The sequence below is a fragment of the Aulonocara stuartgranti genome, assembly GCF_965226115.1.
Source record: "Aulonocara stuartgranti genome assembly, chromosome: 5".
NCBI classification, from domain to species: Eukaryota; Metazoa; Chordata; class Actinopteri; order Cichliformes; family Cichlidae; genus Aulonocara; species Aulonocara stuartgranti.
This window is the reverse complement of record NC_138943.1, coordinates 36,564,208-36,590,407: the sequence shown is the minus strand read 5'-3', so window position 1 is coordinate 36,590,407 and position 26,200 is coordinate 36,564,208. Positions and strand designations below refer to the sequence as shown.

Here is a 26,200-nt window from a genome sequence, read left to right as displayed (position 1 = left end):
TATTCAAGTTATGAAATTCTCAAGAGTGATCAGTAACTGCTCACTAAGGACTCCTAATTCCTAAAGGATTCCACATGTAAAACTATTACGGTTTTCTTCCCCCCAAATAAACTTCATTTTCTGTCTTGGATCTTTTGGATGGTTAAAAACATTACCTTCATTATGGTGTTGATTTTCACTGCCTGTCACTTGCATAACAGTAATGTGATTTAACTGCACTAATCACCACCATGATGACTGTATGAATCAGCTTAAATTACCCTGCTTCTCATTTTGCATGGTTCTCTTACTGCTGAGGCAAACAAGTATGTATAAATGTCTTGTTGTGAAGTCACAAAGGAAAAGACATACACATGTTTTTTTGGGGGTTTTTTTTGCCATCTGAATCTCAAGGGTACAAAGGATGCAGCAGACAAATCATCCATCTGATCTTAATCCACGATTTAGAAAAAAGAAAGAAAATGAATAAAGTGAGACATATAAAGGCAACTGACACGTTCAAACACAGTTTTCAGCGTTCACCTTCCTTTCCATCCAGCTGCCTTTCATATAAATGAAAGTCATTCAAGTTTCTGGCAACTCTATTGCTCGTCCTTACTTAAATTTCATTTGGCAAGCATCCACAGAGCTTTGAGTTGCAGGAAGTAGTGAGATTGAAAGATACTGGTGATACACTCAGGACAGTGATTTAATAAAAGTGTATATGTATAGAAGTGTGGGGAGGAAGTGTATGCAGTGACTCCTTCAAATGGCAGCTAACACTAAATTTGGCATTTTTGGGTAAGCTGGCTCTTTGGTATTTTTTCTCTCTTCAATAGTCACCTGCTTTTAGTTCCTTTTTCAAAGCCCCACACTATGCTTATTCTAAATAAAATAAATAAATAAATACAAATAAAATAACAAAAGCAACCAGCAGGCAAAATAATTTCAGTGAGAACTATAATTATACTCAGAGACAGTGTATCTTCATAATTTGTAATCCTTATCAGCTGATGTGACAAGAGGAAAAACATGATATTTATTCAAACTACCAACCCTGTCTTTTTCAGGTGGAGACCATGTATGTACACGGTTGTAAAATATGTAGAGCTAAGCAAAGTCAGCTGGTTTTATGATGACTACAGATGTTTGTAATTAAATTCACACCAATCCATCCAATGTTATACTTTATATTTATATAGTCTTCACTAACTTTAGTAGCTAAGGAAGGAAAGCACGAGCTCTACCACAAGTAAACATTGTAAAATTACTAAATGTTGCTAAAAAGACAGATAACTTTAGGCACCAAATAAATAAGTAATAAAATAATGTGGTTAGATTTTCCTTAGGAAATTGTTGTTAACATGATTAGTAGAGTAAACAGCAATTAAGGGGGGGAGTTTTCCCATTGCCAAGAATGAAGGAGAAAACAAGGTGGTGTAGTACGTATCAATCCAGGACTCACTGGATGTCTCATTGTCACTGAAAATTGAATTTTTATACTCCAGACTAAGAGAAATAACCTCAATTGAAAGCAAAAATTACAGAAATTACATCTAGTCCACAAGAGCCACATGCATCGAAATAAAGAGTTCTGTGCTTTAATAATGAATTGGACAATAAAAGCTGCATCTGTAAATTCATTTATGAATTCTTTAAAAAAATCATTTTATTTATTCAAACATTATTTTAAATTAAATTATTACATAATAAATTACTTTAGTAAAAACACTATTTTTAAATCAGTTTTTCAAAACGAATTACTAATCCACCAAAATGAATTTCACCGTATCCGTAGCCAGTCTTGTTAATGATCTCACTGAGGGGCTTCAGGCCGATGCAGAACAGCAGTGGGGACAGAGCATCTCCTTGGTAGATCCCGCACTTGATGGTGACTTGTGCTATTGGCTTGAAGTTGGCCTCTAGCGTTGTCCGCCACATCCCCATTGAGTTCCTGATGAAGGCTCTCAGGGTTTTGTTGATCTTGTATAGTTCCAGGCATTCCAGGATCCATTTGTGGGGCATTGAGTCATAGGCCTTCTTGTAATCAATCAAGGGAGTCTGGTCTACCAGTAGCTGGTGTTTTTGCGCCTCTGGTATTCTTGCCAGTTCCTTTCTGTGCCCCGCTCATGTATTGACCCATGTGCCTGTTCATCTTAGCCGCTATGATGCCTGACAGGAGCTTCCATGTGTCACGGCCAAGGTCGGCTGACTGGAGGACCCAAATGCAGAATGCACACGTAACACCCCGTAGACGAGAAAACATGAACAAAACTTTATTTTTTCCAAAAAAACAAAACGTCAAGACATAAATTACTAAATACTATGAACTAAAGTGTTCCTTCAATGCCTGAACCAAACCTGAAACAAGAACTTGATCTCTAAGTAATAATTGGCAAAGCTTAAATCTTCATAGAAACTCCTCATGACCAAAGAAGGGAGATGCAGAATGTGGGAAATGCACCGGAAGTCTCAGCACACTGCAACGAGAGGAGAGTGGCTTTAGTGATAAAGCTTAGGGAAAAGTATCCGGGTAAAGCTTGAAAACATGGCATTACTTTGCCTTACTGTTCCTGGGCGGAGGGTGGACGCAGAGGGAGTACAAGGTCCGGGAGTGGTGGCTGACGAGGCCAGCTGGAGGCAGGAGGGCAGGCAGGTGAGCGCGGTTGACAGGAGCTGAGAAGACTGAGCTGACAGGCATGAACCAGCGAAGAGGCTCCAGTAGGTATTGCCGTGGGTGGAGTGGATAAGGACTTAGCAGCTATGGGGAAAAACAGTAAGTCACGGATGGCAAAATTATTCCTTGGTTTGAGTTGCCTGAAGCAACACTGACTAGGTGTAGCAGAAACTGTGGCGAGTAGTGGAGTGAGCGCTGGTCCATAAATGCTGACAGCTCAGCACAGGTGAAGAGACTCGTCAGTGTGCGGTGACTCCACCCCAAGGCGGAGACAGCAGCTCAGAGACAACACAGCTGTGCCCACCTGGATCATGACACCATGTGGTACTGAGGCAGGTTACTGGCCGATAGTTGGATATGACTGGTCCTTTCCGGGGGATCCTTGGGGATCAGGCCTTCTGGCCTTCAGTTAGCCAATCTGGGTGTGTCTCTTCAATTAGCAGCTGGTTCATTTGTGCTGCGAAACGCTCATGAAGTGCAGTCAGCTTCTTCAGCCAGTAGGTGTGAATCACTCAGGGCCAGGTGCTGTCCAACTCTTCATACTGGAGACCTGTTCTTGGATGTCTGCCACTGTGATGATCTTGGCCTCTAGTCTGCTTCTTCATGGTGGGTACTGCTCCTTGTGGCTGTTCACCTTGTAGCCAAGCATCTCACTGGTAGATCAGCTGATTAATCTTGTGATGGTCTCAGTAGAAATTGTCTAGTAGACCTTCCTTCAGGCTTGGTACCCAATGTTGGGTAGGGATGATGATAATATTTCAATCTGACCTGTCATCCTGTCTCCCCCTCGCCGTTGCATTTGTCTTGTACCTTGTCAATTTCTAGTCATGAGAGCAGTTCATTCACCGAATGTTGGAACACTGAGCAACTAGTTGTTTCACCGTCAACCTGGATGCTGGGTATTCAGTAGGTCCCACATCCTATTCATGTAGCCCCTTCCGCTGGAGTTACCTGCATAGTAGCATTCCAACAGCGTCCTGTTATCATCTCTTGCCCATTTGTGCCTTCTTGTTTCAGTAGCTCACTTCTCATCAGTGGTTCCTGAACACTTTACCCAAACCTTGTTAATTGTTAATATCTGTCTGTCTGTCTGTCTGTCTATATAGATGTATGCTGTCCTATACATTTTTCTAATTGGGATAGGGATGTATCCCAATCCTAATATATCTAACCAGATATATTTAGACATGATGTCTTAGCAATTCAAATATCTGGGATGGCCAGTCTTAAGTTCTCTTCGAACCCAGAGGGCTTTATTAGCCACCTGCCATGCCTGGTGCAGCCACAGCCCACTGAGCCCATGTGCCCTGCAGAGCCCCAGTCCAGAAGAACATGTGCAGCTCCAGCCAGAGCCAAAGTGTCCACAGGGTGCTGCACACACATCTCTATCCAGAGACTTGGCAATTAAAGAAACCCTCTGATTCTGACCTCTGTGAATTCAAACTACCAGTGCTGCCTGAAGCTCTCCTGCCATGTGAAACTGCTCCACATACCAAGCTCCTGTATCAATAGCAGGGCACTCCTGACCACAGACTGCCGGAAAAGCAAAGCTAGCCCACCCTCCCACCTGGGACTTGTTTTCATCGGGGATGTCTGGGAGCTGCTCCTTAAATTCTCTTTATTATGAGATATTTTCTGTTTGATTATTAGTTTACTTATTGTCTACCCACCATACTACCAAGCCTACCTGGGAAAATGTGCAAGAGATACAACGCTGAAGCCATGAGGAACCATGACATAGTGTTTAGAAGTAGGCTACTGGAACAGGGCATACATGGAGAATGACTGACAATATGTTATTGATGGGATACTACAATGGCAGCCAAGCCACTGAGAGAGTATCTCAGTGCAATAACATCAGGAGACTCATATGGATACAGTGGAAAAACCCAGGCAGAAAAAAGCAGTGGAATTAAACTAGATGATGTCTAGCCATCGAGGGCATGACTCCCTAGATCACTAACAAACACTCATCAGAGTAGATGCTTGCAGATTTAATCACTGCTATATGCACCATCCCCATCTGCAAGTAGAGGAACTCCCACCCTCCATGTAGAGGAAGGCTGGAGGCCAAAATCGAGGAAGCACAGAAGGATGTACAGAAGTATAGAAGGGTGCCATGAGAGACAGGGTCTGGATGCACAGCAAGATGCCCATAACTGAAACTCTACAAACTGCCAAATAAAGGCTCTGGCCAAACAATTGGCCTGCTCCCCAAAGCTCCATCCAGGGTATACTCTTACCTGATGATCCTCTAATCGCCTGAGCCAAGGTAGTTTTGTCTTTCGGATGAACCAGTTTTTGTCTGAGCGTGTTGCTGGGTCTAGACAAAACTCCAAAACACAAACTTAACAATGTGGTGTACGCTGTACAGTGCAGCGAGGAATGCTCAGACCTCTACATTGGAGAGACCAAACAGCCACTTCACAAGCGCATGGCACAACATAGAAGAGCCACCTCCACAGGACAAGACTCAGCAGTCCATCTGCATCTTAAGGATAAAGGACACTCTTTCGAGGATGCCAATGTTCACATTTTGGACAGAGAGGACAGATGGTTTGAAAGAGGAGTGAAAGAAGCCACTCACATCCTGGGCCATCTGACCTCAGGAATTCGCATGATAAGGTGGGGCCAGGTCTCACAATGAGCTCACCCGAAACTCTGGCTGATTGGGACCCACACCCAGTTTCACACCTTGGCTCAGGCGATTAGAGGATCATCAGGGGGTCCTTTTGTCCCTCTGTGGGGGGAAACTCCCACTAGGTTTATATCTGGGACTCTCCACCATTTGACCTTAGAACTGAAGAAGCTTCTCGGATGAGAGGTGAAACGTCTTCAAGCAACTTAAAGAAGTCCAGACGCTTTTCTTTGCAAGCTCCTTTGACAACAAACCATAGCAATCTCCCAGAAAAAGAGCCAATCAGCATTAGAAAGGCAACAGTGAGTCTCTGAAATAAAATACTGAAGTGTGTAATGACTATAGTACCAGTACATTTGGTAACCCTGAAGCTAAGACCTTCATCACTCTTCTTCTGCAAGGCTGCCTGGCCTCTGGAGAATAGATGACTGAATGAGATAGTACAGCTAAGATCTCAGTGGTTTACCTGGTCTATGATAATAAGCATGAACCTTCATGGGCCATTGATTTCAGGACCCCTTAGAATCCACCCAGAAATAAGGATGTTAATTTGTGTCAGAAACAGAAGTTTCTTTGGGGAAAGCACATTTTAAAAGAGAAGAGGCAACACATCTTCCTGAAAGACAGCAAAAGAGAGAGTCTTCCATCTGCAGATCAATTCTTATTGTATGTTATGTGTCAGTGTTGCTCCAGATCCATAAATTTCTGTTTTATAACTCTTGACTCATCCCTCCTGTGTAGACCATATCGTATTATTTAATTAGTATACATGAATTTTTTCTTTGTTCTCCCACCAGAGCTGTCCATCATGTGTGCGTTGCTTGTCAAGTCAAGTGCAAAAGGGAAATTAGGAAGGTGTCTCTTTTTCTCCAGTTGTAATTTTTCTGTATGCATTTGTGTTTTATTATGTTGAACAGGATGCATTCTAAAGGAAACACTCTAAAGTCTGCTATTTTGCTTTTCTTCTGCAGGTACAATGTGGATACTAGGAGCTCCAATCTTTCCAAACATGTAAGCAGCTTAATATGTCCAATGACCACAGGTCCACTGGCATGAAGCCCAGAAAAAAATTTAGTTAACCTTATTTAAAAACAAAAAAATTTAATCAAGTTTTATTTCAGTGGGTTTCACAAAAGTGGTTTTGCTTATCGTAGTTTGGGTGGTAGTACTAAAAAATTGTCTCAATTGGTTTTTGTTATTATGATGAAGTGTGACATTTGTCAGACTGTAAGAACAGGTAAAATAGTACATCACAATACAAACATTGGACACCTCTCAACATACATGTCTTGTTGTGTACTAACTTGTTGTCTACTTTGCATTAAAAATGTTATATTGATATTGATTGAAACCCATCTTATAAAAAACAAAACTCTTCCTCATCACGCGTCAGATTCAGTTGTGGAGCTGTCATCAATAGCCAGGAAATGGAGCCCTCTATTTTTTCGCAGGTTGACAGATGTGAACAAGCAGGCCTCTCTGTAGACTATACTGTTTACAGATGACACTATGATTTGTAGTTAGCATTGGGAGTAGGTAGAAGAGAACCTGGAGATGTGTTATTATGCTCTATTGAGAAGTGGAATGAAAGTCAATAGAAGCAAGAAAGAACACATGTGTAAATAACAGGGAGACACATGTAACAGTGAAGATGCAAGGAGTAGAGGATGTGAAGGTAGCAGACAAGATTAGAAATAATACATCAGAGGGACAGCTCAGGCTAAGTGGTTTTTAGAGGCAAGGTTTTGGTGAATATAGGGGGCAGAAGATGTTGAAGATGGGACTGCCATGCAGAAAGATAGGAGGAAGACCACAGAACAGAAGGCAGACATGCAGAGGGTTGGTGTGCCTGTGATCTAGGTACTAATCTGATGCTGAATAGCTGCCTATATGTCAGACATGTAGCAACTGACTGGCACCTTGTCCAGGGTACATGCTACCACTGTCAGTGTGGTCCGGCTCCACTCCAGCTGTAATTTTACCTGAATTCAACATCAAACAAAATTTAGTACAGTATCTACTAAAGTATCTACAGAAAGCATAAATCAAAACATTATTTTTTAATTTGCACCCTACCGTAATGATTCATAAAAGCATTACTTTAAGCTCAGTGCACTGCAGCTCTGACTAGTCTTCATCTTTCTTAAATTTGGAAGAAAAATTAATTTATTTGTGAACTTGAGGTCTTTTCATTGTGTCTTTCCAGCTTCTCTAACATGTGTCTGCCTTTCCTTACTGCCTCCCCTCCTGGATAAGCAGAAGGTAAGCTATCATTATGTCCTGTACTCCCTGCTTACTGCACCATTTCTTTAAGTGATGTGGACCCTAGCTCAAACCCTAATCCTAAAACATTTTTTGGAGAAAAGCAAAAAGAACCCAAATCTATAAAAATAATAATTTGATTTATCTCAGAATTATTTTTTGCCAAAAATGGGATTAGAAAACGAAGACTACAATGAAATCTTCTGATAGTATAGCGTTAACCTTAGGGTTAGAGTCATGTCTGACGATGAGTCACAGGGTCAGACACATCGCCAAGGTCTAAGCAATGTGTTAAGCATACAGCAAACTGACCTTTCGGTGTGTTTCTGTAACTGCATCGCTAATTCCAACAGAAATGAATGAAGCCGCACTGAGATTACAGAGATTACAAATGTAATCTGAAAATCCTGTAAGAGAATGTTTTTATGACAGCTATGGTGTATTATTTTAACTACAAAAAATGTTGCTTAAAGCAGAACAATTTAATTACAAAAGCTCAATTCAATGAAGTATAAAATATGGACAAAATGCAAAGCAATTAGACAGTTTCAGTAACTAGGCGCTAACTAGCTGCTGTGTTAGTCCTAAGCAGTCTGCTGTAATCAATCAACGTCTAGACATCTCATTACTATTGCATCTTCAATTAATGTTTACAAAAGAATTTCCAATTACTTCTTTATTTTAAATCCAAGTAACCCAAATTGAAATCATATATAACATGGTAGCTGTAACTCTGTTAACCTATCAACAGCCACATTTTAGAAATTAGCCAACGTGCAGCACACAGTGACTGAGTGCAATGAATTCACTATGATGATTTCCCTACTCTGTAAAGGACTTCCTGGGTCAGATGTTCTGCACGTTAGGTGAGATCATTGGTTCACCTGGCGGCAGGCTGGAAAGGACTCTTTCGTAAGTACAACATACACACAGCGTCACCCATACAGTAGTTGTCTTTGAAGCTGGTTTAGGACACTATCCTTAATGTCAACATCTTGTTTAGTCCTATTTACAAGTGCAGAAAATCTTTGGTATCGCAGCCTGATTAACAAATACAAACAGTTCAGAGGTGACATCTCAGCCATAAGCATTTCAAACATTTAACTGGGTTGAGATCTGAGATCTGACTTTGACCGTGCCACTACAACCCTGTGATTATTTTTGTTTTCAGTCATTGTGTTGTAGATTTTCTGGTGTGCTTGTGGTCATTGTGCTGTTGTATGACCCACCTTGGAAAGCTTTATCAATCAGACAGATGGCCTCACCTTTGACTGGAATACTCTAGTGTGTAGGGGAGTTAATGGTCGAGGGGTGGCTGTGGCTCAGGTGGCAGATCAACTACTGATTGGAAGGATGGTGGTTCGATCCGTGGCTTCCCCAGTCTGCATGTCAAATATCCTTGGGCAAGATACTAACCCCAAGTTAGTGGGGTTAGTATCAAATGTTACAAATATTTGGTTTTTTGGTTGTTGTTTTTTGTTGCATGGTTTGAATGGAATACGCCTCCTACAAATATTGTGCCATTGTGTTAACACACACCTGAATACTCCAGAAGACTGCCTAAACAGGTTTTAGAGGCCAAACTTGCTGATGATCAAGTTTTAATCAAGTACTTGGTTTTATTTAATTAAGGACTTAAGGACAGATAAAATGCTAACTATATGTTTGTCTAAAGGTGTTGCATTATGGCACAACAGTTAGTACTGGTGAAAGAATACATACAACTGTAATGCACTTTGGGTGAAATTGAGAGGGTGACCTGTCTACCTTTGATGGATCCATCGTCACCTCAGTTCAGGACGGCACATCTGATGAAGCTGCAGTTAGTGCTCTCCAACTTTGGAGAGAGCAGAAAAGCAAGTGGAGCGTTTGCCCGAGGCTGAGAACGTAAAACAAGATGAGGTTCCTATTTCACCTAGCGTCTTGTTTATGTGCTTTTAGAGCCTGTGGCCTTCCATATGTTCTGCCTGTAATTAGATGGTCACCACAACCAACTGAGTAGCAAACTGTGGTCAGGTTCAAACCATGATGGTAAAAAGAGGTCATTTGCTTTATTGCACATATGAATGAAGTGAAATTAAAACTTAAATGATGCAGTATGTCATGTGTCTTGTAGAGATATACAATTAGTTAAAAAAAAGAAGCTACCACTAAATGAAAATTGTGTTGATTGTGCGCCACACTGCAGTTCCTCTTTGTTGAAGCCTGAAGGAGCATTTCCTAGTTCAGGCAGCTTGTCAATGAGTGGAGGAAAGGCTCTGATACCCTTGGATTCCAGTGCAGTGTTATAGAAACTTGGGCGTCATTGTGTGTGTAGAACTGCTGGCCTGGTCCTATCAACTGAAGCCTTATAAGGGACGTGGGTTGTGTTCTTAAGAGTCAAAGTGTGCAGAGAGATTATTGATTACAGGAAGCTACAACATGGATTGAAGTCCCACTCACTTGGTAAAAAGCCACATATGTATGAAGGCAACAGAAATATGTGATGAACACTGATGTTCATGGTCTAGATAAATGCCAGCACAGTAACATTTCAAATTTAGTGACAGTCTGACATTTACTGAATGTAATGATACGACTGAGAAATTTAATCTTTGTGCATTTCAGTTAGTCTGGCTTAGCAAAAAACCTGGGTGAAATAGTAGGGGTGGGTAAATCAACCTTCCAATAACTCTACAATGTGTTATTTAATTGCCATATATTTTAACTAGTAACCCTCAAGTCCATGCATGTCTTATGATAAGAAAGTCTTAAGTCAAGATTTATAAGTTCCAGCGACGTCAAAATCCAAAGGATTCGTGTTTTAATTCCTAAACTTCTGCCAAGTTCAGAACATGTAATTCTTTGCAATATCAGTAGTGAATATTCTTCAAACTAAAAATGGTTTTGTACTAAGTGACAAAATAATTCCTCACAAGTGAAACATTTGTAGTCACCACAGAGCAGATAGCTTAAACTTTGATTTGACACACACACACACACACACACACACACACACACCAACGCACACATAGAGTCAAAACAGAAAACACAGTTTATATCATACATTGTGATGGACCAAGCAGTAAAGGACAGTCAGACACAGGCTATAGTAGAAAAAACAAGAGCTTGGGCTCATAAAAGAGGTCAACGTAACAGAACGCTACTCAGAAAAATGGCAACACTACCTCAAGCAACCTGACCTACCAAAATGAGACCAAGAGGAAACTTAAATAGTGGCTGATCAACCCACAAAGACACAAAAAGGGGTAGAACACACAAAAACCTAACAAAAACTAACATAGCAAATCCCATTCCCCCCCATGATCCAGAGTTGTGGTATGACCCAATTTGCAGGTCTCCACATAGGCTTGCCCCGCCCCCTTTTACACCTCTTAGGGACTTGAGCATCTTTTACTAAGGTAACCAGAAAACAAATACAAAGATTAAACTAAAATGTGGGCACTTATGTTAGAATACATTATTGTGTATGAGATGGTAAAAATAAAGAAATTATAAACTAACACAAATTCTTTATTAATCTGTAAATTCAATCCTATATTTAAAGACAGCACAATACAAGTGTAGTGTAATAAATAAGTCTCTATTGTAGCCCTGTGATGTTTGGCAGATGTTACCCAATATGTGTGGCTGTAACTGCAGCCATCACATGCATTTTGACACGTAGCCTATAGGAGAAGCATGATGACGTAAGAGTTTTCACTTCAAAGTGAAGATACAGACAGGATTGTATTAGAATAATACTTGTTCTTTTAATAACAGATGTGTTTCCAAGGCAACTGTGAGCACAGAGTCTACTTTATGCTCCCTACTGCTGAAAAATCCAGTTGGTGAGCCATTTTCTTCATATTGGCCCATTCTCCTCTGATAAAGATGACATCAGAGCCATGGCGAGGATCTATTTTGAGATAATGGGTGGGGAGAGGAAGAGAGCCCTGTGTCAGATGAGAAAATTATTAGGGAAACCCACCTTGTGCATCAAGTCACGATGCACACTTCTTTGTTTAACCAGGCTAAGTGCTTGCAGGCAGACACATTTTTGCATATGCAATAGCAATCACCCACCTGCTGAACTAAGTTCATTTGCCTCCTGTGCTTTTGCTAATGCACTCCACAGTCAAATGCTGGATTAAGTTGTGTGGGTGCAGGGACACTTGACACATGACCAAGGAACAAGCTTATTAGAGGTGCATTTACAAATCAAACAGATCATATTGTGTGTGAAAAGGATTGTTGCAGTTTGTGACGGAGAACTGATCTAAGCGGTTTGTTTTAAGAAAATTCTAAACTTTCATCTGTTTTAAAGTAATTCCTGTTCACTAAAGCACAAAAGGGGACTGCATTCTGTGAGGAATATACAGAGAAGGCATTTTCGTGCTCAAGAGCGAGAACAAAGAAGCAATAATTAGTGTGAAGCAGTGCTCGCTAAAGCATGTAGTGCTAAATCATTCTGCATATCATGTAATGTGCAGATAAGTATGTTTTATTTTTAAAGAAAGCAACCCTTATTGCTTTACGTAGCCTACGACCGAATCATCTGGATTTTCTTTCATAGTGAATCTGCAACAGAAAAGCACAATTTACACAATCCCTGTGATGACTCTGATGTTCCCATCATTCTTGTAAAACCGTTCAAAGGTCAGTTTCAGCTCCTGAACATTTCTTATTGATAACAGATAATAACAGTGCAACGCTCAGTACCGATTGAGCATTGCACCTCTGCTACATTTGCACGCCCAGAATAGGTGATTAAAAAAAAAAGAATGGAAATCAATGCAGCTGTACCACAAATTGTATATTTTTTCCCTATGAAAACTTTGTACCCATCTAAGATCTAGTCAGACTCTGTGTGTTATACCAATTCTGGTTAATGCATCCTTGAGTTTGTAGCCTGCAGAGAAGATTAGTAGTGAACTGTGGGGTTTTTTCTTTACTCTTTGAAATGTAGACTTTCCCTCTAAAGAGCGCTAACCAAACTGATGCTACTTGAGGACATCTATAAGCTGAAAAGAAGGGTTTAGGAACCTTTAACACCTTTAGAGAAATAAAAAAATCATCCCTCAATTGTTGTTTCTGAAAGGTGTGACGCATAAAACTCAGATATTCAGCATCATAAATTAAAACAATGAGCACTCCAAGAGCATAACTCTCTGCCACAGGAACTGCGTAGGCAGTATTTATTTTACCTATTTAACTATTTACAGGTCAGAGGTCAAATAAATGTTAGTCTTGGATGTCTAACAATCCTGATGCGTCAACTGAGTGAGACCTACTAAGCATTATGCAAATGAAATAAACTATAGCAACCATGAGTAAATGAACAAACATATATTCTCTCTCAAAGGAGCAAAAACACTTTCATGGCATCGTGCTTGTTATGGGAGAAATCGGGCATGGGAGGGCTGAAGATGGATGTTAACTTACTGCCTCTGAGAGTGTTTACTGATGCTGTGAAGTGCAACCCTGGCGCTCTCTCTGACCTCACGCCACACTATTTATATTATTATGCTATCAACAACCCGCGTGTTGTACTAGACGAGATCCGAAGCCCTACAAAAGTTTGGATGCTTATCCAAATTTTTGTAGGCTAAGATGGGTAACAACCCTCAGTCACTGGACTCTGCCTGGAGCTGCAGTCACTTGAACAAGTCAACCACGGTCACTGGTCACTGCTAAGGTATTTACCCAATGTTTATTAATTGTTCATATTGCCACGTCTCTGTGTATTACCCCTTACACTGTCAATGTGTCAACACAGCTCATTTGTGATGGATGATGATGATACTGTGTTGAGTTGAGGATATCCTTAATTTTCGGTCACTAAATGCTGCTGTTTTTGCCTGTTAGCTGTTGTTAGCTGTTGTTTATCATCTTCCAAATTGAGTTGATTGATTCAGCTGCCCGTCACTAGCAGATCAACTGCCCATTTGTGCATGTGCGAAGGTAACTTTACATAGACAAACTGACCGAAATGCATTGACAGAAACATTTCAGGGATTTTGAGTCATTCTGCACTCCAAATGCGTTAAAAGTGTTAAATTTTTTGTATCGAGTTAATCGTGATGACGGCTTAATCTGTGTTAACGCGTTCATTTTGACAGCACTACTTTTTACTTTTAGCCTGGCTAATTATCCTCCAGGGCCTCATTATAATTTAAAATTAATTTGAACATGGGAAGCAGCAAGCAGTGCCTTTGCCTGTGGTTAGTATTTACAGCACAGTGAGTATGAATCACTTCTTTGGTCACAGAAGTGAATAAGTGAATTGTGGAGCAGATTTTCAGGCTGTCAAAATCATAATTGATTTGCTCTCTGTCCTCCTGAGCTATGGGATCTGACTTTGCAGATATATTTTGACACATTGCTTCTCGCTTGATTCCACATTGGACTTCACATGCCTTTTTGGCAAAGCTAGGCCATTAATCTCAGCTAAACCAAACAGCTCAGACACTGCTGCATACTCATCTGAGATCTGACAAAAGTACTATCAGCTGGCACACTTTATTAACTTTCTTGCTTAATGAGGCATCTGCCTCTCCGATGTAAATCTTTTTCTATTGGTCCGTCTGATTAAATATTAAAAAGTCATATGTAGAAGGACGCTTGATGTTTCTCCCATCCAGTGTGGCACTGGCAGATCAGTCCCTATAACTCATTCTTGTAACAGACTTGTTATTTCATTCCATGGGACTACTCTTTTTGGCCCACCCAATACTTAAATATTAGTTCTGTTCATCTGACAAGAACCAGATGATCCCCATCTCTCTGAAAGCTTCAGATTTAAACCTGAAAGTAACATCGAAGCCCGTGGTTTTGCCGTTGATAGGTTGCATGAGTTTTGATAGAGGAGGACTGATTGTTGTTTTGATCTGATTGTCACCTGCGTGTCCTTCTACTGTCTGAGTTGTATTTATTGTGAGGTGTTCAGTGATGAGGTTGCCATGGAAAGTTGTACTGAGCCCCTGTGTGGGAGACTCTGACTGCTGCTAAGCTCTCAGCCAGACAAGTATCACAGCACCATGAAAGGAAGCCCTAAATTAAGTCCTTGGGGAGTCTTTGGAGAAAAAGATATTTTCAGGCTGTTTTCACGCACACAAACTCTGGAAATTCTTGAAAGAATCAGGACCAGACACTGTCAAAATGTTGACCTTTCAGACTTGTTGCACTCAAATGGAGATTTGTCAGATGCATTTTCACTACTGGAAATATACCAGTTTGTTTGGGATGCCTGGGTACAGTGCAGAACACTGCCTCACTCTGTCTGCGAAGTGTCTAAAAGTTTTAAATACAGCTGGACTTGAAAAGTCAGAACTATTCAAGGTAGCATTGTATTTGTGAAAACTGCTTTGGTGGGAAATTTTAAGGGTGGCAGTAAACCTCAAGAGTTAAAGTGAAAGTACAAGTTTTCCACTTCTCCACCACAGTCTGCAACTTTGTGTTGGCTAGTGTTACGACCTGTCTAGGAGCCAGGTCATAACATGAATGGAGCACTCGCCCCCCCTTCCCCCCCAGATCCAACCAACCACAGGAAACAAATATCTGTTCATCGCAGTGTCATTTATTCACAACATAATGAAAAGGAAACAACAAAACAGGTTTCTTCCTGTTAAGAGGGAGTTTTTCCTTCCCACTGTCACCAAAGCGCTTGCTCACAGGGGGTCATATGATTGCTGGGGTTTTCTTTGTTTTCTTTGTATTATTGTGGGGTCTTTACTGTACTGTATAAAATACCTTGTGGCAACTATTGTTGTGATTTGGCGCTATATATAACAAAATTGAACTGAAAAATTGAAGTGAAGAATCCACTGCTGCAGAACTGTTTTGAAAACAAAGATTGTAAATTGATTGTAAAGAGTACGTGCCTCTATACCTCTGACACTATGTTTAACCAGCAAGACCATCAAGTTGTTTCCAAACCAAAAGTGATGCCTTGACCAAAATGTACGCTCTCTCTTTGAGGTGCAGGGGAAAAATCTCTTACAGTAATGCCTGGAGAGAAGTGAAGAAGCTCTGCTCTGTGTCATAGTGCATTACATACGCTACACTCCAGAAAACCCTGAGCCTTTGCCAATTAGTTAAAACAACATAAATGACTGTGAGAACCAAGTTCTTCACATTGAAATCTGTTCCCCTTCCTTCAGGTAAAAGATACAGAACCATCAGGGCACATCCCAATATACTGAGGAGCAGCTAACCCCCCCTCCCAAAACACATACAGGAGGGCACTGACATGTGTTCTTCCTCATCTAATGATATAAAAAGCTTTGCAGTGGCTGTTTTCTCCTCCTCCTGTCCATGCTCACTCCATTTAAATAGCTCTGTACCCATCCATAGGTCACTGTACCATCATAAACGGTTCTCAAATCGACTTATTTTCTTCAAACATGCATAATTAAATCTCATCCAGTACAGAGGATGGAGTTACTTTCCACAAATAAATTAAATCCCAACAAACATCAATTTACAGCAGGAACAAGGTGCGCGCACACACACACACACGCACGCATGCACGCACACACGCACGCACGCACACACACACACACACACACACACACACACACACACACACACACACACACACTGCCTTTGGCATTCTCAGCACCGTGAGAAATAAATGTGAGAAATGTGAGAAATAAATGATAGAACGATAGAATTGTTTTATTTTTCATTTGCATTGTTCAGCTTAGTCTCTGACTGGCTGAACAAATGTATTCTCTCTTCCTTTTTTCAGTCCTTTCATGTATAATGTGGTTAAAAATTAAATGATGCAGCACTGGACTAAAGCCATTCACAAAGCTATTACACTGACTCACTGTGACTGACTGTTAAATCACTTCAGAATACAACACAATGTGACTAAAAATGTCTGAGATGTTCTTTGCCCACAGGTATTTTTATTCGCCGCTTTGGGTTTGTTCCTTCTCTCTCAGCCTCCTCTCTTGCTAAGCATCCAGGAAGGTCACAGCCTCTTAAATTTCTACAAAGGCATTCCACATTTCTTGGCTCTGACAAGATTAAGATTTAGATGAAAACTGTGATTGGGTTCCAGAACTGCCCTCCTTCCTATCTCACTTCATTTGAGTGTTTTTCTTAGTCTCTCTGACCACTTGTTTTAATTAAACTATGAACCCTGTGTGCAATTATGATAAAATCATCACTGAAACAAAACAGCGGGGTGCTGTTCACTTGAGCTTCTGATAAAAGACTTTCCTACTATTCGGTAGTTGAAGCTGGATGTAATTCTGTACAATACGACTGATTGTGCTTGAGATTATACCTTCATCAGTAGGCACCTGTTAGGTATTACAGAGCAGGTGAACCTTTTGTCCTCACTGATGCACGTAGGAAGCGAAAGCTGGGCTGTGTAGTCGGACCCAACAGACAAGCATACAAAAACTACAAATGGCCCAAAAAGTTAATGCTGGTTCTGATGGATAGGTGTCAGAATAAAGTTTCAGTTTGTTGCATACACACGAGTTAGGGTGCCCATGCATCCCCTCTCTACTGCTGACACTTCCAACAATGATCATGTGAGCATCATAACTGGACTGCATTGATGCCCAGATGCGTGTGTCACTTACCTGGCACACACCTGGCAACATGATACACTATGGAAAGAAGGCAAGTTGGTTGAGGCAATGTGATGCTTTGGGCAACGTTTTGCTGGGAAAAACCATTTGCCTCTTTCAGATACATAATGTTCTCTGCCCCAAAGCAAAAGATGGCTCAAGAATGGTTCGAGAAGCTGCTGCATGTTTGAAATCTTGACTTGACCTCCAAATCGCCCAGATCTGAATCAAATTAAGCACCTGTGGGATGTGTTGGACAAACAAGTCTGATCCATGGAGACCCTGCCTCACATCACCAGCAGCCACATACCACAGCACACCTTCAGTCTAGTGCGCACAAATCTTCTTTAAGTTATTAAAAAGGATCCTGTACAACAAAATCCTGCTCATTTCATACTGAGAAGAAACAGTTTAATGAATTCATTAAAAGCTCACCATTACCATGTCATTCATGGCCATGAAGAGTGGATATAAACTTCTGACCTCACCTGTAAAACAGGTACTAGGAGTCTTCAGTCAGTATTCCCCCATTACATCATGTGATCAACATCACACATGTGTGTGACCACTTACAGTTGTTGATCAAGTAGAAGTACCGTGATGTAAAAGGGCTCCGCCAACAGGTCTGGGATAAGTCAGCCTCCATTGTGAAAGCTCCAGCTGATTATCCTGTGAAACACACGACTTTGGACCTTGACCTTGGCTGAAAATAATTTGCATTCTATTAACGCCGTTTATGCCGTTTAGACATTCACACGTGCCTTGTTTTTTGAAGCCACAAATAAAAAACCTTCCCACATATATAACCCCAACATGAGATACAACTATGCAGGAAAGAAGAAAAAGTATATTCAGTGTGAGTGACATCCAGCCAGCCTGTTACTGAGCCTAAATAAAATATGCTGATCACCTGCAGGGTAAATATAGCAGAGCCATTTAAAAACCTCGCACCAAAACCTCTCAAGATCCCTCCCCTCACTGACACCACCCAGACCATGACCCCCTGGTAAAACTGGATCACGTTTATTTGCCAGCATTTCCTCACAGCACGGGTGAGACGAGGAGACAGTGGGTGGCGTACTATGGCATCTCCAGCTAATTATCTATTTGGACAAGGATCAAACCCTCCACTGTGGAAATTATGTCCATGTTATGTTTATGCATGTCTGAGCATTATACATACCAAAAAGTCTGCTTACTGACTGGAAAGAGGCCAGAAGGAAAGGGCTCTAACAGAAGCACTGACAAGCACTGGGTGCAATGTGATTCACATGTTACTGTAGTCATGTTGTATTTTTCAGTTGTGGACAAACGTAACACATTATTGTACTAACAGTTGCAGTTATGTAGTTTCTTCTGTTACAAAGGTTCACGGCTCTGACAAATTAACATTTAGATGAAAACTGTGATTGGGTTCCAAAACTGCCCTGCTTCCTGTCTCACTTCATTTGAGTGTTTTTCTTAGTCTCTCTGACCACTTGTTTTGGCCCTGTTAATTAAACCATGAACCCTGTGTGCAATTATAATAAAATCTGAGATACATCACTGAAACAAAACAACGTGGTGCTATTATTGTACGATCAATATAAAGCGCCTTGAGGCGACTGTTGTTGTGTTCTATATAAATAAAATTGAATTGTTCACTTGAGCTTCTGAATTCATTAACTTCCGCTAATCTCAGTTTGTGTCCCAGAAGGAGGAAAATGGTGGAGTGACGTTAAAGTTGAGTGCTTGTTAAAAACAGTCGAGGATCCCCAAACTTGCTTTATGTCATCCCTTTGTCCTCATGCAAAACTAAAATATGTGTGTTTTAATAATCCTTATGTTTCATTGTTTGTCATTTATTATTTAAGTCAAAAGGGGGATGTCATGGTCCTTGGGTCTTGTGCCTAAGTTTTGAGTTTTGAAAAGTAACATGGCAGGGGTTCCCCTTTTATGTTACTTCCTGTTTGATTTTGGGAGTTGTTTTCTTCTGTGTCTTGTTCCTGGCTTTAATATCACAGGCATCCAGTCACCATCACCACCACTCTCATGCCCAACCTCATGAAAGACACTGTCTCCATTACTTGCCTTCAGAGGGTTTTTGGCTCCTTCACCTTTGCTGTCCCCCTGCTTGGTCACCACAGGGACTCCACCTCCTATGGCTTAGGGATGCAAAGTTGTATCTGAAAAAAACAAGACTTCTTAACCAATGTCTGCTGGATAAACTAAAGTGGAGATGTTTGCATATAGATTATATGTTTGGTAAAAACACAGCACAGCACAAACACTGTAGACCTACAGTCAAGGACAATAATGGAAGGCTGATGATTTGACCTCCTCTGCATACTGAAGTATTCTAAAGTCAAATTTGAGCCCATCTGTTTGATAGCTAAAGCTTGGCCAAAAGTGAGCCATGCAACAGCATAATGACCCCAAGCACGCCTCTAAGAGAGTGGCCCAATCAAAGTCCAGACATCAACCGATCTGAAATCCTTTGGGAGGAACTTACGAAAGTGTTACATAATTTAATGCCACAAATCTCAATAAACTAAAGAAGAGTGGGCTGAGATTCCTCCACAATGATGAATCAGAACACTTTATTAATCCCTAAGGAAATTATGTGGGTTACAGTTGCTCCAATACAGTAACAGAAACAGATTAGACTATTTAAAAATACAATATGTTACAGATTTACAGATTTAAGAAATAGCACAATACATTCAAATCACTCAATAATAAATATCAAGGATCGACAGAGTTGATAGAATTTTGACAGCAACATTACTGAGTAGAAAAGAGTGTGTAAAAAGGGTGTAACTATTGCAGTGTTCACTGGAGGAGTTGTACAGGGAGATGGCCACGGGCAGAAATTTGTCGTTCAGTGGTGCTTTTTGGTAATCTCAGTCTCTCACTGAACGTGCTCCTATGGCTAGCCAGCATGTCATGGAGTGGGTGGGAGGTATTAGCCAACATTGTCTTTATCTTGGACAACAGCTCCCTCTCAGACACCACCTTAAGGGTTACTGGCCTTACAGATCAGTTCATTGAGTCTGTTGGCATCTGCGACCCTCAACCTGCGCCCCCAGCATGCAACAGCATAGAGGATAGCACTGGCCACAGCAGGCTCATGGAAAATCCTGAGCATTGTCCGACAGATGTTGAAGGACCTCAGAAAATAGCCTTTCCTGTAAAGTGCAGCTGTGTTTTTAACCCAGTCCAGTTTATTATCTATGTATACACCAAGATATTTTTAGTCCTCCACAATATCTACATTGACCCCTTGGATTGAAACAGGGGTCAATGTAAAAGATTAGTAAAGTCATACAGAAAAGAGTTACTTTAATGTGTTGTTGTTGTTCATCTTAGGCTTTAGCACAATTATGAATGGCAAAAGATATTTTTCAGGGTATTAAGGAAAGGATGGAGCGACTTTCAGCTGTTCTTTTATTCACAAGGAGTTACTCCAGTGGGCAGTTTCTTAATTTGGCAGCTTTTGTGCATACCGGACGCCCTTCCTAGGACAATCCCAAGGGGATTTGTTGTCCTCCGGGATCAAAATGAGGATCTACTACACTATAGAGCTATTTTAAGGTTATTAAAGAAAAATATGGAGAACAGAACAAAAGCATTTTTACTGAGAAAAACAAGAGTATTGGAAGGCTTTTAAAAGTGCTATTTTTCTTGGATAAAGTAACATTTTTCTTTTTTCTTTCCTCCCAGCTATCTCTTTTTTTGTGTCTTACCTTCATCTGAACAAAAAATACCTTGAATAGCAGCTGTGCTTTTGTTTTTTGGGGGTATTTTTCTGATCACATAGCTGTGGTTTTCAGCTTCATCTCTTTTCATCTCTGCTTTTATCTTTCGTGTTTTCCTTACTGAAGGTTCCTGTCAGGGGCAGAACATAGTTTCTTGCCTGTGACTGTTTGAGATTGAGATCATATGCTGACTATAAATAACTTGTCAACCCAGACTGGTGGCCATTATTGTGTGATTCAGTTAAAATTTAAGAAAGGAGCTGTTTGTAGTTCAGTGGTCTCTTTGAACAATGGAGAACAACAGATTTCAGGGTATTAAGAGAGATGTGGATCTCACTGAGAAGTTTAATGTTTGGTACTTTCACTGTGAAAGTACCAAACATTAAAACTGTCAGTTCAGACCATAAACTCATCAATGTTTTGTCAGGGACCAATCACTCGACATGATATGCTTAGACCGCTGTCGCTCAAAACCATGCAGTGAGGTAGTGTAACTCCATTTTCAGGCTAGGTGTACACCTTCATCCTGGATGGTCAAAAAGTCTCTCTCATAATGGATGTATACCATGTAATACATTATACTATACCAAGCCCATTAACTGAATAGTGAAGACAGGCAAGAGATCATCGCTGACAGATCTGAACACCAGACTGGGACAGTAAGCTTAAATAGCTATGAGGCTCCCCGTACTTGGCTATTCTAAGTCAAAAGTTTTGGAACACCCTAATTTTTACAGTTTTTTATTGAAAATTATGCCATTTACTGTCTCATTGCACTCTGAAGTGAAAGCATAGTACAAATAAGCAGTTGGAGTTAAAAAATAAATCATGGAATCAATTTATAAACCAAAATGTATTCTAAGGTTTTGACTCATCAAAGTAGCCTCCTTTGGCAGATGTAACAGCTGAACACACCTGCGGCATTCTTTCTACAATAGAAATCAAATATTCTTCAGAAAGTTCTTCCCATATCTGTAGCAGAAGTTCCCATAAATGTGGCACTTGTAGGTTTGCTTTCACTCTTCTGTCCAGTTCGTCCCAAACCAGCTCGATGCCGTTTAAGTCTGGAGACTGTGCTGCCACTCCATGTTTTAAAGCTCACCATCCTGTTCTCTTTTCCTGAGGTAGTTCTGGCATAGCATGGACTTATGTTTTGGTCCTTATCTTGCTGTAGGATGAACCTCTGACCAACTAGGCACATACCAGAGGGTACTGCATGGTGCTGCAGAATGCTGTGGTTAGGGCTGCTCAATTAATCGAATTTTAATCACGATTACGATCTGGGCTTTCAACGATCATTAAAAATGACTGAGCCGATTATTAGCCCCTCCCTCATTTATCCGCGACACCTTAAAGGCCGTTCCGTGAAAATATTGTCGGGCATAAACCGTCCGTGGCGCAAAAAAGGTTGGAGACCGCTGATTAAGAGGACCCAAGGGAAGCTCGGAAAACTAAGCAGAAGTTATTTGGAGAGGAGAGAGTGACTGCTGTTGGCTGAAAAGAGAGGTAAAAAAACTTCAGTGGTGTTGCACACTATTTTATATTATTTTTCAAAGTCATTGTTAACCCTTTAAAGCCGGTCAGAGCAGCATGCTCCGTTTTGCGTAACTATTTTTAAATCCCTGTAGAACCGGAACCGCGTAAGCTAGCACAATAATTTGTTTTGCATATGAAACCGGAGGAGTTGTACTTACATCTGATGCCATCAGCTTGTCCTCGGTCACGGTTTCCTTCCACATATAGCTTTGCAAAAATTGCATAAAAAGCGCTTGCAGGAACAAAAACATAATATTCCAGAAACACGCTTTGCCGTTCCTATCAGCTGTTCGTAACACTTCCCACAGTGAAACAGAAGTCAGCGCGAACTGTCGCATGTCCGCCATTTCCTGCCCGAAACAGGAAGTGATGTCATTTTCGCGGAAATGTAGTTTTTTACTTGTAGGCCTTAAAAGCCTATACTGGTCATGTTTGACTTTTCTGAATAGTTTCTGGGATGCTTAGAACTCGAATTGCACTGCTGGAAATAGTTTATTTTGATGCACGTGCTGTTTTCTTTGCAAATTTGCATCATAGGATTGTTTTTTTTGTTTTTCCTGCAGTATATAAAAATTGGTGTATCTCCAAAATAAAACTATGAAGACACTCAAAATAAAGTTCCTGTTGTTGTAAACTATTTTTTGCAACTTTTTTGTATTTAAAGTTTTGAGGGATAAACCTCTTAAATTTCTCCAAGTAGAAATATATGTAAAAAAACAAAAATGATTTTCAATTTTTTTTTGTAGTTTATTGCACTTTTTTGCAATTAATGTAGTTACTATGGACTTAATGCATACATATTATTAAAATATGGGCTATAACAGTTATTTAGCAACTTGAAATGCTCCCACAAATGGCACTACAACATGTAAAAAAATAATATAAGCTCTGGCGGACTTGGTTCTATAGCAGGTCTTAAAGGGTTAAATAAATATCGTCAAATAATCGCGATTTCAATTTCAGTGAAAATAATCGTGATGATCATTTTTGCCATAATCGAGCAGCCCTAGCTGTGGTAGCTGTTTTTGCTCAGAGTGCCTCACTCTGCACAAGTCACCGACCCTGGATCCAGCAAAACAGACCCAGATTATCACACTTCCTCCTCCATGTTTGACAGTTGATGCCACACACTCTGGAACCATCCTTCCACCTACTCGACGGTGTACTAAGATCCTGCGTGATGAACCGAAGATTTCAAATTTTGATTCATCTTTGCATAATACCTTCTTCCAGTCTTCTAGTCACTGTACTCCGGTGTTTCATGGCCCAGACAAGTCTCTTTGTCTTACTCTGACGTCTGGCTTTCTTGCTGCAACTCATCCTGTCAAACCTGCAGCTCAAAGTCTTCTCTTCACAGTTGACACTGAGACTTGCTTATTATGACCACTATTAAGCTGTGCTTGAAGTGCAATGGAAGTGTGCAAAATGCAGAGTATTGTGTGTGTGTGTGTATATGTGTATGTGTGTATAAGTGTGAGATACTAAGTGTTACAATGGTCTGTCTCTCCTCCATTGTTCATTGCCTTTTTCTTGCCATTTTTGTAGCAACACACTACTTTCTGCTGTTCAGCTGATGCTCACGAGGGTATGGCACCACATTGTGTTCCAACACTGCTTTTGTAAGTAATTCAGAAAAGTTGGAACAACTGTAGGAATTAGTAGCGCCAGTTTTCAAGGCTTGATCAACCTCCATTTCTGCAGAACAGCTTTAAATTGTAAAACCCATGTTGTGTTCCCTAAAAAAGGCCTTTTTGTACAATTCTGAAATGTACATTATTTTTCAGTTCTGGGTAACCTTACCTTTTTTTTTAACCTCTGTCAGTTCACCACTTACATTTGTACCATTTCAAGCTATTCATTGGACTTGAACGACTTGAATTGCAATAAATAACTGGAAAAATTGGGGTGTTTGACCGATAGTGTAAATATTTTGGCAAATAGTTTGTAGCAAATGACCCACAGGAAAGAGCCCTTACTGAGTATACAGAGTTAAGGTTTACCGTTATAGGGTTAACCTAATCTTTAGCATAATAGTAATCAATCTACATTTGAGCATTAATATTAAAAAAAAAGATTTATATTAACTCTAAAAATCATCATAAACACACAGCTCTTCCTTGCTACAGTACTCTTTCATTAAAGCAGTTTGTCATTTTGAGTGATCATGCTGTAGTGCATTTCACATTAAATGTATGAGGACTGAGGGTCCATAGATGTGAGAAACCTTCATTCTATATTTTCCTCAGTCACTCTTTCCATCACCACTTTCTGTACTTCATAGGAGCAGCAAAAGGAGGTCAAAGTGTCTCACGAGATTTATGTCTGTTTCCTCTTATTCATCCATCAGCTCTGAGCCAGAACCTTTCTAACCCATCACTCATATACACTATACAGTCCAGCAACCATTTAGTAATCAATCAGTCTAAGCAACAACACAGCTGTGATGTTTAGTACGAGATCCCTCTTAAATGAGTCTGTACTAAAATAGCCAAGGTAAATATGAACTAAGATGAGTTTGAGACATCACTTCAAATTCTATCATTAAAATGAAGAACTTCCCATGAGAAGACATAAATTACAGCCGAATTCAACTTTTTTCTCACATGCTCTCAATGCCCAAAGCAAGTTCCCAAGAGCTGCTTCTTTGATTCTAATGAGGATAATAAGCATTGAAGGCATTGCACAACTGACTGATGAATGGCTTTCTTGGTATTTCACATCCCCTTCTAGATGCTCAACCTTACTCCCGGCCATGTATTATTAAAGGCAACCTAATAGCAGTTCGCTGAGCTTTGGTTCTAACCTAGATGGCATGCAGTCTCAGCTGGGGCTCTGTACAGACTCCTCACTTTGGAGCTGAGATGACATCATACATATTGTATAAGACAATAGCAGTGTGGAAGCTGTTCTGCTGAATATGTTTTTTTTTTTATTTGTTTTTTGACCTGAAGTGACCATATTTGGACTAAAGGCAAAGACAACACTAATACCAACTATGGTTTGTATGGTTAGCAAGCTGCATACATAAGCTGTCCAGGTATAATGCACAGACAAACCAACCTAATAATCAGTGGTAAGTAACAGACTAATAACATTTCATTCAAGCAAAAACTGCAGCACATTATTCTTGGATGAGCTTCGCAAACAGCATTACTAATCACGTGATTCTGGCACAAACATGACCCCCCCTTGGTTTAGGTGCACCTTCTTTGGAACTGATTTCAGCCAGCAACCTCCGGGAACCACTGCAGACCAGTGATGAAGGTGGAGGAAATCATGGCACTACACACTGGTTCACTGGTGCTCTATTAGATAGAGACAAGAGATTGACTCATTCACTGCCATTGACGGCTATAGACGTCAATGGCAGTGAATGAGTTAACTGGAGTCCAAGAACTTGATGAGGATCATAAGAGCAAGCCAGAGGTTGGTTAGCAGTCTTGGGAGTGAGTGGAGGCTTGGAGGGAGCATGAACGCAGCTGGTGAATATCGGACCAGGTTATCACGATCAGGTGTTTGCAAACAGCAGTTTATGGAGATCATCTAATGTTCATCGTAGTAATAATCTTGCAGAAAACCTTTGGCCTAATATACTCCACAGCTGATTAACAAATAGAAGGTCAGTGTAAGAAGGACCTTTCAAATGGAGAAACTCTGTACTGGGGCAGAGCAGGAGAAAGGATTTACCCCAGCAACTCCACCTGTAGCTTCAAAACAAGGAAAAGGTTAACAAACAGCAGATTTCCAACCAACCAGAGGTTGGTCATGGTGGTTGTATCACAGCCAATATCAGACAACTCTT

At 40.5% G+C, this 26,200-nt stretch overlaps 2 protein-coding genes across 5 annotated transcripts in view; one reads left to right on the top strand and one right to left on the bottom strand.

Moving 5' to 3' along the window:
* LOC309706770 (copine-9-like) overlaps positions 1 to 26,200 on the top strand; it is a 186,982-nt gene that overhangs the window by 63,042 nt on the left and 97,740 nt on the right. The window contains exons 5-6 of one of the 4 annotated variants that reach the window (XM_082533603.1): positions 6,266 to 6,305; positions 8,392 to 8,468. In XM_082533603.1, the coding sequence (XP_082389729.1) occupies positions 6,266 to 6,305; positions 8,392 to 8,468 (117 nt within the window). Of the gene's footprint in view, positions 1 to 6,265; positions 6,306 to 7,509; positions 7,557 to 8,391; positions 8,469 to 22,233; positions 22,369 to 26,200 lie in introns of those variants that run through there. The other 3 variants (XM_082533598.1, XM_082533602.1, XM_082533599.1) reach the window with 3 other exon arrangements.
* Positions 1 to 26,200, bottom strand: part of LOC309706775 (transcriptional repressor scratch 1-like) — a 409,990-nt gene that overhangs the window by 324,395 nt on the left and 59,395 nt on the right. The gene's annotated exons all lie outside the window — the stretch shown is intronic.